The 15421-nt window shown below is 42.9% G+C and overlaps 1 protein-coding gene across 1 annotated transcript in view; it reads right to left on the reverse strand.

The window, feature by feature from the left end:
• Positions 1–15421, reverse strand: part of arhgef10la (Rho guanine nucleotide exchange factor (GEF) 10-like a) — a 309208-nt gene that overhangs the window by 286485 nt on the left and 7302 nt on the right. Inside the window, exons 7-12 of the mRNA XM_039015885.1 lie at positions 14780–14896; positions 13162–13254; positions 12236–12406; positions 8458–8603; positions 7515–7687; positions 3117–3232 (exon numbers count right to left, since the gene is read on the reverse strand). Coding sequence (XP_038871813.1) covers positions 3117–3232; positions 7515–7687; positions 8458–8603; positions 12236–12406; positions 13162–13254; positions 14780–14896 — 816 coding nt within the window. The remainder of the gene's footprint in view (positions 1–3116; positions 3233–7514; positions 7688–8457; positions 8604–12235; positions 12407–13161; positions 13255–14779; positions 14897–15421) is intronic.

The following is a 15421-nucleotide window of genomic DNA, read 5'->3' on the forward strand; positions in this document are numbered from 1 at the left end:
GGAGTGTAACCGATGTTGAAATGGCCATATAGTAAGTTGTGGGGTTGTGTTCACATAGTAAGGTAGTGGGGTGGATGGGTGTATATAGTAAGTACAGTGAGAGTGGTGGGGTGGGGTTCGGGGTATGAATAGTAAGTCGTGGTGGTGTTTATCCGGCTGTTATATAGTACGTTAGTTGGCTGCGTGTTTAGCTATAGTAAGTCGTGGGGTGGGTTCTGGTTATATAGTAAGTAGTTGCGGTTGGGGTGGTGTTATATAGTAAGTAAGTTGGGTGGAGTGGTGTTTATATGAGTAATCAGTGGGGTGGGAGATGGGGTTATATAGTAAGTTTAGTGGGTGGCGGTGGGGCTTATATAGTAAGTAGTGGCGTTTGGTGGTTACAAACTAATCGATACCGTAGTATGGATGGTGTTATATTGTAAGTAGTGGGGTGGTGTTATATAGTAAGTAGTGGGGTGGGGTGGTGTTATATAGTAAGTAGTGGGGTGGTGTTATATAGTAAGTAGTGGGGTGGGGTGGTGCTATATAGTAAGTTGTGGGGTTGTGTTACATAGTAAGTAGTGGGGTGGAGTGGTGTTATATAGTAAGTAGTGGGGTGGGGTGGGGTTATATAGTAAGTAGTGGGTTGGTGTTATATAGTACGTAGTTGGCTGGTGTTATATAGTAAGTAGTGGGGTGGGGTTTTGTTATATAGTAAGTAGTGCGGTGGGGTGGTGTTATATAGTAAGTAGTTGGCTGGTGTTATATAGTATGTAGTGGGGTGACGTTATATTGTAAGTAGTGGGATGGTGTTATATTGTAAGTAGTGGGGTGGTGTTATATAGTAAGTAGTGGGGTGGTGTTATATAGTAAGTAGTGGGGTGGGGTGGTGTTATATAGTAAGTAGTGGGGTGGGGTGGTGTTATATAGTAAGTAGTTGGCTGGTGTTATATAGTAAGTAGTGGGATGGTGTTATATAGTAAGTAGTGTGGTGGGGTGGTGTTATATAGTAAGTATTGGGGTTGTGTTACATAGTATGTAGTGGGGTGACGTTATATTGTAAGTAGTGGGATGGTGTTATATTGTAAGTAGTTGGGTGGGATGGTGTTATATAGTAAGTAGTGTGGTGGGGTGGTGTTATATAGTAAGTAGTGGGGTTGTGTTACATAGTATGTAGTGAGGTGACGTTATATTGTAAGTAGTGGGGTGGTGTTATATAGTAAGTAGTGGGGTGGTGTTATATAGTAAGTAGTGGGGTGGGGTGGGGTTATATAGTAAGTAGTGGGTTGGTGTTATATAGTACGTAGTTGGCTGGTGTTATATAGTAAGTAGTGGGGTGGGGTGGTGTTATATAGTAAGTAGTTGGCTGGTGTTATATAGTAAGTAGTGGGGTGGAGTGGTGTTATATAGTAAGTAGTGGGGTGGGGTGGTGTTATATAGTAAGTAGTGGGGTGGTGTTATATAGTAAGTAGTGGGGTGGGGTGGTGCTATATTGTAAGTTGTGGGGTGGTGTGGTGTTATATAGTAAGTAGTGGGGTTTGGTGGGGTTATATAGTAAGTAGTGGGTTGGTCTTATATAGTAAGTAGTGGAGTGGTGTTATATAGTAAGTAGTGGGATGGTGTTATATAGTAAGTAGTGGGATGGTGTTATATAGTAAGTAGTGGGATGGTGTTATATAGTAAGTAGTGGGGTGGGGTGGTGTTATATAGTAAGTATTGGGGTTATGTTACATAGTATGTAGTGGGGTGACGTTATATTGTAAGTAGTGGGGTGGGGTTATATAGTAAGTAGTGGGTTGGTGTTATATAGTACGTAGTTGGCTGGTGTTATATAGTAAGTAGTGGGGTGGGGTTTTGTTATATAGTAAGTAGTGGGATGGTGTTATATAGTAAGTAGTGGGATGGTGTTATATAGTAAGTAGTGTGGCTGGGTGGTGTTATATAGTAAGTAGTGGGGTGGGGTGGTGTTATATAGTAAGTAGTTGGCTGGTGTTATATAATAAGTAGTAGGATGGTGTTATATAGTAAGTAGTGGTGTGGTTATACATAGTAAGTAGTGGTGTGGTTATACATAGTAAGTAGTGGGGTGGTGTTATATATTAAGTAGTGGGGTGGGGTGGTGTTATATAGTAAGTAGTGGGGTGGGGTGGGGTGGTGTGGTGTTATATAGTAAGTAGTGGGGTGGTGTTATATAGTAAGTATTGGGGTGGTGTTATATAGTAAGTTGTGGGGTGGTGATACATAGTAAGTAGTGGGGTGGTGTTATATATTAAGTAGTGGGGTGGGGTGGTGTTATATAGTAAGTAGTGGGATGGTGTTATCTCGTAAGTAGTGGGGTGGGGTGGTGTTATATAGTAAGTATTGGGGTTGTGTTACATAGTATGTAGTGGGGTGACGTTATATAGTAAGTAGTGGGGTGGTGATACATAGTAAGTAGTGGGGTGGTGTTATATATTAAGTAGTGGGGTGGTGTTATATATTAAGTAGTGGGGTGGTTTTATATAGTAAGTAGTGGGGTGGAGTGGTGTTATTTGGTAAGTAGTGGGGTGGCGTTATATAGTAAGTAGTGAGGTGGGGTGGCGTTATATAGTAAGTAGTGGGCTGGTGTTATATAGTAAGTAGTGGGGTGGTGTTATATAGTAAATAGTGGTGTGGTTATACATAGTAAGTAGTGGGGTGGTGTTATATATTAAGTAGTGGGGTGGGGTGGTGTTATATAGTAAGTAGTGGGGTGGGGTGGGGTGGTGTGGTGTTATATAGTAAGTAGTGGGGTGGTGTTATATAGTAAGTAGTGGGGTGGTGTTATATAGTAAGTAGTGGGGTGGTGATACATAGTAAGTAGTGGGGTGGTGTTATATATTAAGTAGTGGGGTGGGGTGGTGTTATATAGTAAGTAGTAGGGTGGAGTGGTGCTATATAGTAAGTAGTGGGGTGGTGTTATATAGTAAGTAGTGAGGTGGGGTGGCGTTATATAGTAAGTAGTGGGCTGGTGTTATATAGTAAGTAGTGGGGTGGTGTTATATAGTAAGTAGTGGGGTGGGGTGGTGTTATATAGTACGTAGTGGGGTGGGGTGTTGCTATATAGTAAGTAGTAGGGTTGGATATTGTTATATAGTAAGTAGTGGGGTGGGGTGTACCTGGTATGTCCCCTGTAGTGTTCCCACCAGTAGTGTGACCTCCTCCACCACAGACAAGTCATGCTGCAGGTCCTGGAGTTCCTGGTAAAGCCGTGGAGGACCCAGGATCACTTTCCCTGTGGTCAACACACAACACAGCCTTTCACACTACAGTGCACACATCAACAGTTTACACCAGTTAACACGTCACACACATCAATGCTTGTCTCCTAAAGAAATCTTGAAACATCTCAAGGTCAAACAACAATCCCCAAATGAAACTGCATTTCAAGACTTTCCTGAACTACAATAACTAGTGGAAGTGATAAAGAAAACGTGTGCTTGTTGAAACTCTGGTTCCACTAAGAAAGGAGTTCAATGTGTGATGGATCGATCACCACCGTTATTTGTGGAACAGTCTGAATGAAGTCGGGAGTCTGAATGTATAACTAAAAAGCAGATAGAGAGAGGCCATTTGGAGCTATATGATGCCCTTTTCTCAAACAAAAGGAATGCAGGTGTCTCATTAGACGTGAGATTCAACAATCGATTTTGAAGCACACTCTTTAAAGTCTACCTCTCCAACCTCAGGGAATCAATAGCTCTACCTCTCACTGCCAGCCTCCCTAATGCCCTGGTCCACATCTCTACACAAGGCTCCAGGAGCACAACACAATTCAATGTTGCAGCAAGATGTAGCTGTAGCGTTGTCCTGTGCTGTCATCACAACCACATAATCAAATAGCAGTCCGGCTTTGGCACAAGGCAGGTAACTGAAGCATGGCCCTTTGTGGGAATCTAGTGGCTGTGTAAAGCCAGGGGGTGGCTGTGTGGCTGTATCGACAAATAGTCAGAGAGTGGATAGAGGCAGGTATTGTTCTCTTAAGAGAGCCTTTGTAACCTTTAGTGCAGAGGAGGCTGGCGAGCGGAGCTATAGGAGGACGGGCTCATTGTGATGGCTGGAATGGAATAAATGGAACGGTATCAAACGCAACTATATGGAAACCACATTGAACTCCGCTCCATATATTCCATTCCAGCCATTACAATGAGCCCATCCTCCTGTAACTACTCCCACCAGCCTTCACTGATTTAATGGGATCTCTCACACGGACGGGTACAGACATCTGACATCTGTGAGACACGATCAATAGCAGACACATCTGAATATAAAGAGGTGTGCCTGCCGTGAGTCTCTGTAAACAATGGCTTCCCTGTAACTGTGGGGCTTTGGGATTTGCTGGCACACAGGTCCGCTGTGTCCCCGCCTGCCTAGAGTTGGCCCCAGCCCCAGAGGTGAATGTGCTGAGTTGTAATCCAGCGTAATCCCGTTGGTGTGGCGGGATTGGTTTTCACACTCAGACACGGTCATTCACACTGGCCGCCAGGCACGAAGCAGCAAGGCAGGGCTGAGCCCACAGGGGCCCCTGCCCTTCCTCCCAGAGGCAGCCGCTTCATGTAACAACAGCCAGCAGGAATCTTCATCCTCAGCATATAGTCCAGCTGGTGCTGCATCCAGCTCTGGGAACTAACCTGAGGGAATTTACAGCAGCCACTGTTTCCAAATCCCCAATATATCAAATCTGCACCAAAGCCATAGACTAATCCCCATCCAAACCTGGACACCAGCTCACTGCATGTAGATGAAGCATAGATTCAGTGTAGCATTGCTTTGCATCGCAGTCTCGTGTCAGTATCAGTATAAAAAAATAACTCTGTAATGGTGGCAGGGAGAAGGTAAGCCTGTGTGTCGGTACATGGGGATGGCACAAGACCAGACACAGTGGGGATACAAAACAGTTGCCCACCTTGGTCTCTGCACAATGGAGGGACAGAGAGAGAGAGAGAGAGAGAGAGAGAGAGAGAGAGAGAGAGAGAGAGAGAGAGAGAGAGAGAGAGAGAGAGTTGAGAGATCCCTGTAGTTCCCAGAATGCCAGCCTTCTCCATCAATAAGGAAGGGCATCAGGGCCTGCAGGAGATGAAAAATGAGCCCATTTCTCGCCACGCCGTGGGAGTGTGGGATTTAGGCCGGACCCCCACACAGGGGACGGGGAACTATAAATAGACATGGCAGTGGCAGGCTGGGAAACAATTCAGCAGATGCACAGAGGAAGATTCCTGGAAAGGCATGATTAAGGAGATGGCTTGCATTGGGCCCATGCAAAATTCTAAAATGAACCATCCTGGAGAGAGCGAGAGAGCGAGAGAGAAATAGCAAGTGAAAGAGCGAGAATCATAAGTCAAATGTCTACTGATGATCTGGTACTTCTGATCCCAACCAAGGAGGGCCTACAGCAGCACCTAGATCTTCTGCACAGATTCTGTCAGACCTGGGCCCTGACAGTATATCTCAGTAAGACAAAAATAATGGTGTTCCAAAAAAGGTCCAGTTGCCAGGACCACAAATACAAATTCCATCTAGTCACAGTTGCCCTAGTGCACACAAAAAAACAATACATACCTTGGCCTAAACATCAGCGCCACTGGTAACTTCCACAAAGCTGTGAACAATCTAAGAGACAATGCAAGAAGGGCCTTCTAAAGGAGCATCAAATTTGACATGCCAATTAAGATCTGAGTAAAAATACTTGAATCAGTTATAGAACACATTGCCCTTTATGGTTGTGAGGTCTGGGGTCCGCTCACCAACCAATAATTCACAAGATGGGACAAACATCAAATAATTCAAGCAGAGCAGAATAAGTCCGATTCCCGCTAATTATCAAAATCCAGAAAAGAGCTGTTAAATTCTACAACCACCTAAAAGGAAGCGATTCCCAAACCTTCCATAACGAAGCGATCACCTACAGAGAAATGACCCTGGAGAAGAGTACCCTAAGCAAGCTGGTCCTGGGGCTCTGTTCACAAACACAAACAGACCCCACAGAGCCCCAGGACAGCAACACAATTAGACCCTACCAAATCATGAGAAAACAAAAAGATAATTATTTGACATATTGGAAAGAATTAACAAAAAAACTGTGCAAACTACAATGCTATTTGGCAGAATGCCTGACCACTGTGACTGACCCAAAATGAAGGAAAGTTTTGACTATGTACAGACTCAGTGAGCATAGCTTTGCTATTCAGAAAGGTCGCTGTAGGCAGCCCTGGCTCTCAAGAGAAGATAGGCTATGTGCACTCTGCCCACAAAATGAGGTGGAAACTGAGCTGCACTTGCCAAATGTATGACCATATTAGAGACACATATTTCTCTCAGATTACACAGACCCACAAAGAATTAGAAAAACAAATCCAATTTTGATAAACTCCCATATCTATTGGGTGAAATACCACAGTGTGCAATCACAGCAGCAAGATTTGTGACCTGTTGCTACAAGAAAAGGGCAACCACTGAAGAACAAACACCATTGTAAATACAACCCGTACTTATGTTTATTTATTTTCCTTTTTTTCCTTTAACTATTTGCACATTGTTACAACACTGTATATAGACATAATATGACATTTGAAATGTCTTTATTAATTTGGAACTTGTGTGAGTGTAATATTTACTGTTCACTTTTTATTGTTTATTTCACTTGTATTTATCCATTGCACTTGCTTTGGCAATGTAAACATATGTTTCCCATGCCAATAAAGCCCCTTGAATTGAAATTGAATTGAGAGAGAGCGAGAGAGAGAGACAGAGAGAGAGAGAGAGAGAGAGAGAGAGAGAGAGAGAGGAGAGAGCGAGAGAAGGGGGTGATAGACCCTTTAATGTCAACTTAAATCATCCCGCAGTGTTGCAGTAAACTTTTAAGACTTTAAGGCTTAATCTTCAGAGAATCTAAACCTAATCTTGGCATCCCTGTTAAACTGTTGCTGTTCACTGAGCGTGACACGGTCAGACGCTGCTGTAAAAGGTGCCATTAATATTTAAAGGCCGTTCCATTACATCATGATAAGGCTTTGTATCTCCTTCTTCCCATAGCACATTTATCAAGGATCTCTCCACCAATCTGTACGCACAACAGAGTTTTGTGAGGGGTGAAAAAAGACCTGTTTCACCATTAGATTCCTATCTAGTGCTGCTGCTTCTCTAATTGGAGTTTGAGAGGAAGGGAATAATCTCTGCAGATTGATGACACCACTCCAGATATGTTTGTGGTCTATCAGAGAGTGAAATGAGACTGTGGAGGGTGCAGCTCTGTTTTCCCACTGTATCTCTCGCAGATAAAAACAGCCCAGGCAAATGGAACCAAGTGACCATCATCGCTATTCTTTTCACAAACACATCCTCAATCAGAGTGACAGCGCTGTGTCACCAGAATTCACTGGGATAGTTCACAGTAGCAAACAGATTAGAGGGCTGTGCTGAGTCAGACCATGGGGCTGAGACTAGGAGTCTGGCCAAGTGATGAGCTGGACTACAGGGATAGAAAGGCGATGGATGGATGACTCAGTAGGTTTACCAACCTGGGGGACAGGCACTGCCAGGGTGCTTGGCACCGCCATGTTGGAACAGGGTCTCCTTGGCCTGGGAGGCCTCCTGACCCACCTCCAGTACCTGGACCTGCAGCAGGGGGGCACTCCACTTCATGGTGTATTTAGGACCAACAGGGACTAGGCTGCTGATATCAAGGGGCCCCCTGGTGGTTGAAAAGAGAAGAAAACAAGCAAACAAGTCAACGTTTCTCCCAGCATCCCTCTCTTTCTAACAGCAGCACTAATCCCAAACCACCAACAGGAGGAGAACTGAGGTATAGCTCCTTATATTGTCACATAAAGAGCTGAGGAGCTGAATTGGAATCCTTCTGATCAGCTGTGTTCACGGCAGAAAGCGGGACCCCCGGCTCTGAGCAGAGTTAATTTCATATTCATATATTCCTGTAATCACGCATACAATCAACGTTGTGATCACTTTGTCAAGATTCTAGAGGGCAGGCAAAGTCAACTTCAGGGGAATCAAGTTGAACGAAACATGGGGTGATAACTACTTTGAAGGCTGAACAAGAGAGCTTTGAGGTATGAACGTCTCAAACAGGAGCTTTGTAAATGGAGGAAAATATTTGCTGTTTACCTTTAGCTCTGAGACGATGTGAACAATGGCGCTGTCATAGAGGATAAATTGTAGAGGGACCAAGAAATATTTTATGTCAGTGATCTAGGACTCCTGTTGCTCTAGTTAAGCTGCCTGCAGTTTGTTTAAAGCTGATAAAGCTCCTGTTTCTCCAGATAGTGCTAGAGAACGCCTATTAGCTATTACTCTTTGCTATGCAGTTTGCCTAAATATATCCCTGTAAAGCTTTGTAGGCTGAGCCTTGTGGTGCTGCTGCTGTGGAGCTGGGAAGGTGTTTGTGTATTCAGACTGTAGAGCTGTTTAGCAGAACTCACTCTACTCTACAGAGACACCACTTACTTGACGTTGATGTTGGCACAGATGAGGATATCGTTGAAGAGGAAGACTTTGCGCTCCTTAGACTTCAGGACCTGGCCTCGCTCCCCATACACCGTCTCAATCAGAGTCTCACAAAGCACCAGCAACCCCTGGTCTGAGTTCAGTTGCTAAAGGGGCAGAGTAATCAGGACACTGTCTCATAAGGCACATCACAAATGGCAAATTCTCCAGGGTTTCAGTTCAATTGCTAAGGAGCACAGCAGGCAGGCTAAAGACTGGTTAAGTGAGTGCCTCGTTGGGGATCAGTGTCAGATCAAGGGAGATTTGTCCAGTCAGGGCACACAGAACACATTCACATGCTAAGACACACACACAGTGGCGACCTGTCAGTCAGAGCAGGTGTTTTGAGCCCCACCTGGTTTTTGTTTGTGCCTGTTTTGCATGTTATTTTGGCATTAATACATGTCACATATCAGTATACAAACATTGTAAAAAAAGAATGTATAAATTATTGACTTAATAATAAAGCAGAATACAAACATGGTCTCTTTTTTGCTTTCTTGAGTAAGGGAGCTCTAAAATGCAGGTGTTTCAGCCTAGCTCAGTGCTTTCTGTGGTGGAGGGACAGTCAGCGGAAAATATGGAGCGTAGGGGTTGGTAATGTACTCTAGTGGCACCGTGATTGGCTCAGTGTTCTGTTACACATGGGGACACTACGTCAACACAAAATTTAAAGGTAGAGAGAAAATTCGAGCCACTTGGGTGCTGCCATAGAGTTACGTTAGAAGCACCCATCCAAGAAGGCTCAAAGTCATTGGTCACAGATACAATTACATCAAATCACGGTATATCTAGAGTAGTTTTGGACTGATCATGTCAACATCATACTTTCAAAATCTTAGCAAGCTAGCAGTCATCATCATGAATCAAGTCGACAATCTATCGGCAAATCCTTTTCAATCCTTGTCATATGAAGATAAAAAATCCAGAGAAATTATAGATAAAACGTATCGGTGCTCAATGGACATAAACATTACACAACAAGTTGGAAATCCCAAATTCAACAATGAGTGGTTTGGAAGGAATCAGTGGTTAACTGCAAGCATTGCAAAGCAATCACTAGCCTGCTATTCAGTGGAGTGGGTGTGTGGTCCCATGTCTGGGTTTAAGGGTCTCTTTTCCAAGCTTAAACGGATAAACAATCCAGCATGACTTCTGCCGAACTCAAAACAACTGGAAACTCGTAAATGGGAAATCTGAAAAAAACTAGGTCCGACTAGGAAAATAGGTTTTGAACGGTCATCTAACTCGGAATTGCAAGTCGGGAACTCGGGTCTCTTTCTAGAGCTCCGACCTGAAGATCACTGACGTCATGACTCAAACTTGTTTTTTGTAGAGTTCAGAAGTTCACCAGCACCATAAATCCAGAGAATGCCAGACTTTGATGACAAAATTTTCCCTCGAAGGACCGCCGCGCCACCTTCCTGTTCAAGTGAGCAAGGCACAACAAGGTGAGTCCAAAAATGTATTGTATGCTGCTGCATAAATGATGTAATATGCCAGGGAGATATGTACTGTATACTGTAGCTAAGAAAGTAATACTAAGTGTATGTTGTGTAGTAAGCTGTTAGTAGTCCATGTGCCTCAATCTTTTGGTCCCTTTTTGGCTCGTCATTTCGCCTACTGTTCTGACTTGGTAGTGCACATGTAGCCTATAGCCTGTTTTAGAGAAATGTAGTCCTTGAATATTGTAAGAGTTTTCATTGTCTGCTTATATGCCCCCTTTATTTATCCTGTGGTTCTGACTTGGTGTACAGGGAGAATACTGTAAGAATGGCCCATGTTCTGAATTCTGTCGCTGTACATTTCAGAAGTGCTGAACAAATAGTTATATTGACTACGTCCATCCTAGCTCACTCATTAATGTCTTAATCGAAATTACGGATTGCTTCTTATCGTCCCCTTATGCCATAGTTTGTACATCTCAGATGTCAGTATAAACCACATTTGTTGAAGCAAGTCAGCCATATCAGTGCTGGGTTTTTTAAAGGCAGTAAATGAGTCTGAATGAACTGTTTCGCTGCCAGACAAGGCTCCTCTGATAGCCAGGTGTAGCAGTGGTAAGGTGTTGGGACTGCTTGTTGGGACACTGCTGTTGGGACAGCTTTATGTAGGCCCTAACAGTTTGTTGGCACCATTATAGAGCAATTAATGTATTGTTTAGTGCAGTTTTTTTTGCCCCACCAAGATCTACATGTTAAAATACCCACTATATACACACATACACAGACACATGGAAATATGCACAGAAATGTCTTTGTATACTGCAGTATGTGAGAACACACAAGACATACTTTTCCTAAGGTAAATATGGCAAGGGTAATCTAATAGAAAGCATTACTTGGTTCAGTCATTTTTTATGTCCAGCTGAATCAATACAGTCAGTTTTATGTAATCGAAAACAATCTTCTGAAAAAAAGAGTCATTACAACTACAGTAAAACAAAAGACTGAACTGACGGTAAAGTACAAATATGCAGCTCAGATAGTGTCCCACTCTGATGTTTCTGTTTGCTCTATAGAAACACCATTTTTATGAATAATAATAATAATAATCTGTGTTTTGTCCATTTTTCAATGCACAGTGCTCTACATCCCATCACATCTCACAAAATGGATTGTTATATCTGTGGAGAATCAGTAGCTGTGCTTGGCTTTTGTTCAGATGGCTTGGGAAATGAGTCATTAGTCAAACAGTAGCCTGTCTTCTATGATCACAGAACTACAGCACCCTCCAGAGGCAGAGAGACGTAAGTCATGGAAGGCCCCTCTGAAAAGTCCCAAGTGTCAACAGTGTGTGTGCATGTGTGACTGTTTTGTGTGAGTGTGTGTCTGAGATATAGAGGGAAACGGAAACCTCAGCCTGTTCCCACTCACAGTGTTATCTCCCATATTCCACTGACTTAGATACTTAGTGACAAATAATTAATATTTCAATGGATAGTTATGGGATAATGGAAGAGAACTGCTTCCTATTGAAATTCTGCAGTCTCACCGCAGTAAATAGAATTCTGTGTGGAGCTGACGAGATTGGCCGAATCAGCTCATCTCAGGGGTCTGGAAAATTCACCACCATGGACCAATAGAAAGAAAGAGAGAGGGAGGCACAGAGGGAGGGAGAGGGAGAGAGGGAGATGATGGGCTCCAGGTGGGGACAAAGAGAGGGAGGAAGAGGGAGAAAGTGAGCAAGAGAAAGAGAGGGAGAGGGAAGAAAAGAATAGCAGAAGGAAAGGAGGGGGGAAATGATAGGGAGAAGGACAAGGAGAAATGGGGAGATATAGCTTCCAATTAAATGTCTCATTTACCCCTTAATTCCTCTTATTCAAAAATGCATTTGTTCAGATTTGCAGCGTCTGGACTGTAATTCCAGTGTGGTAATGGAGAAGAAACGCCCCTGCCGTGGTGTTTAAACACTGTTCAGGGGCCATAATGGACATAATATCTGGGCAATGATTTTTCTAAATAAAAATGCTTTTCTAGACTAATGTTTGGGAAAGTAATGTAAGTGATGGGTATATATGCTAATGCATAGGTGTTTGGCTCATGCTGATAACACAGAGGAGGTAGAGGAAGGGCTCTGGGGTTGAGCCACACAGTAAGCAGGTTGATTACTCTGTGTGTGTGCGTGTGTATGTGTCAGTGTCTATGTGTCGGTTTGTGTGTGTCGGTGTGTGCTTGTGTCAGGGGGTGCGTATGTGTGCATGTGCTTGCGTACATGTGTATTGCAGTGTTTCTGTCACCTTGCTGAGCGAGCGGTCGCTGACACTGCGTGCTAGCTGCTGAGTCTCAGCTATTTGGTCGGCCACACGCTTCTGTTCATTCAGCTTCTCGGCCAGCATCTCCAGTTCAGTCAGAGCCAGCTGCAGAGGCAGGCGGTCTACGTGACCCTTAGGTGTGTTCTTCAGCATGTCCTGACAGAGAAACAGTGAAGAGAGAAACAAACACTAAATAAAGTGAAGAGGTGTTGGTTTGTGTGTAAGCGTGTGTGCGCATTGTTTTCTGTGTTTTTACGGCCCAGAGCCTGGTAAGCACATTGTTCTCATTTTCATATTTCTTTAAAAAAATCCAAGTATTTATTGAGTTTCATCCCAGATCTATGTGTCTGGCTTACCTGCAACTGTGTGTGCTTGTGGACCTGCATAAATAAGGCCTTGTATTCTGTGTGTGAGTCCCAAAAGAGTTTCAATGCTTTGAGTTTAGTTCCCTGTGTAATATATGATTTAACACAGACACTCCCTCTCCAGGGTGCTGAGTTTGAGGCAAGAGGAAAATGCCTCATTCACATTCATAACTTATCTTTTGAAGTCATGGATAATCAACCCCTACTTATGGATAGAATGAGGTACTGCAGTTCCAGTACGCAAGTTGAAATCAAAATCTTTCCACACACAATGTTGAGACAGGAAAAGTAAAGGAAGACAAAGAAGCCTACTGCATGAAAAGCTTATATGGTTAGACTAGATAGGTAGAACTATGCATGGTGTTATACCGTATCTCATGTATTTAGCAGTTTTCAATGGCTCAATGTATCATCACATGTGTTAATCTCTTGATTAGGTCCATAAAACATTGTGTGGTGTTAATCTCAGATTGTTTATCCGTTCGTTTTCTCATGTGACATTATCTTGTCAATGTTAGCAGTGAAGGTGCTGGTAAAGACATATACCTGCAGTAAAAGGATGAACTGGGGAAAGCGTTGGATGGGCTTCACCATGAGGCCGTACAGGGTGATCCGGTCAACACTGGACGCCTGCTTCTTCTACACAACACAGGATAAGACGCTTTAGATAAACAGCATACCATAGTAAAGTCAGGAGATAAGCAAAAACACAGAGAGAAAGACCCCTCTAGGCACCTTTTATTCAGAGGACAAGATATGGAGAGTGCATGAGTGTGGGAGTAGGAGTGGGTTTAGGTTAGTAAGGTGTGGAGAAACAGAATCTGGTGGCTGTGCTGGTCATTAGAGATTTGGGAAGTGGATGTGTTCACATGCCACATCTATTTCTATGGGCACAAGCACTGTTCATGAAACAAACTGTTCACACCCCACATGTTGGTGGAGAGAAAATGTTGCAGTTTTAAAGCTTATTTCCTGCAATTCTACACATTTTGTCATGGGGTGCAGAATTGTTTTTGCCGTTTTAAAGCGACTTTTCTTGCAATTCTATACCTTTTGCAATGTCTAATGTGTATTCATGTGAAATTTGAGCGACTTGAACATTACTACAAAATGTTGAAATTGCACCTTGTCTATTCTACTATTACAACTTTCAAGAGTAAGTTGAAGCCGGACTGAGTTCCTTAAATATACTGTATGTTTTATACTTTTTTGGTGGGGGGGCGGGGAGAGTTGTGAGAGTTGCTAATTATATAATATGCAATATAAATATTCTCTATGATTAGTGCAGTGTATTGCAACAAGTAAACACAACCAGGCCAGCTTGAAAATATTTGAATAAAGCAACTACACTTTTATGTAGTTGCTGTCCGCAACCCAGGGAAATGTAATTAGCATAATAAAAAAATCCCCATAAAAATCCCTCTATGGAAAGAGGTGTTCTCCGTTTTGCTCTACAACCTCCACAAGTATCAGGAGACTGGTCTGAAGTCGGTACAGCCGATCTGCCAACTTCTGTATGTAGCATCCGAACCGGATGTGACCCCTCACACTAATATGACCCCTCTGTGCAAAAGTGAGACTCTGATGAACATTTACATGCTCAGGCTTCACAAGTCTCGTCTGAAGGTCCGTCGGTACCAGTTGAAAAAATGTATGGAAGTATATATGGAGTTTGTTTAATGCCAAAAATATGGGGTTAAATACATGTTCAAAAAAACAAACAAATATTTATTATATCTCTCAGATATAGGAGAGACAATTCAGAACAAACTTCCTTTTGATATGTTTTTGAAACTATCTGTTGTTCCATGCAGTGAATCTGTTATTCAATGTGTATGTATGGGCTAATAGCAGTAAGGCCAAAAATAATTGTTCATCAAATAATTGTTCATTTTCAATTCAAGGGGTCTTAAAATTCAAAATCAAATAGCTAAATGATCCTTGGTATGACCTTCTTAAAACAATTCCGTATAGCTTAGTAGACCCCCCTCTTCCCCTCGCCCGGCTTAGACTCTGATGGGTTAACCAAGTATCAAGACACCAGTAGAATTATAGTATGAGGGCCAAATTAAATAGTAGATGAAGGTCGACAGTGACCGTGGGTTAGAGTGTATTGAAAGAACAATAGAGAAAAAAACATGGACGGTTCTACTTTGTGACTCACCTTTAAGAATTCCAGGAAAGCTGGTTTGGACATGCATGCCTTTTTTATGAGGGCCATGGCATTGGTGAAGTTATTGACATAGTCGCTGTAAACATCTAGCACCATCGACTTAGAAAACTGTAAAAACACAGAAAGGTGGTTATGGGAAACGCAAGAGAAACAATCCTTGGATTTCACATCAGAAATCTGTTGGGTTCTTCATGGAACAAGTTCATTCAGGAACTAGTCATGCTTGGTAATTTATTTGTTAAAGCATCTGACAACATTAAGTTCCTTGAAAGTCAGTAGCTCCACTGCTCATCTAACAATCCTATTCATGGAATGGAAGGGAAGAAAAGGGTAGAAAATTGCCATTTAGGTGTGGTATTTAAGACCCTGACCTGTTTACCATCCAGGAGACCAACACACACCCTTCACAATCCACAATCCTGCTGCAGCGGCACACAGTCATTCGCTCTCATTTGATTAAACACAAAGCAGGCTGCTGACGGCAGCAGTAGCTGGAGAAGCAGTAGCTGGGAAATTAGCCAGTCTCACAGAAATTAACCCTCTCCTTCATCTTCTCTGCAAGCCAGCCACAAACAACACAGAGATAGTATGAGACCAACTAATAGCATAAAACATTAACAGCTGGGTAACAGA

This window comes from Salvelinus namaycush, chromosome 20, assembly GCF_016432855.1.
Source record: "Salvelinus namaycush isolate Seneca chromosome 20, SaNama_1.0, whole genome shotgun sequence".
NCBI lineage: Eukaryota > Metazoa > Chordata > Actinopteri > Salmoniformes > Salmonidae > Salvelinus > Salvelinus namaycush.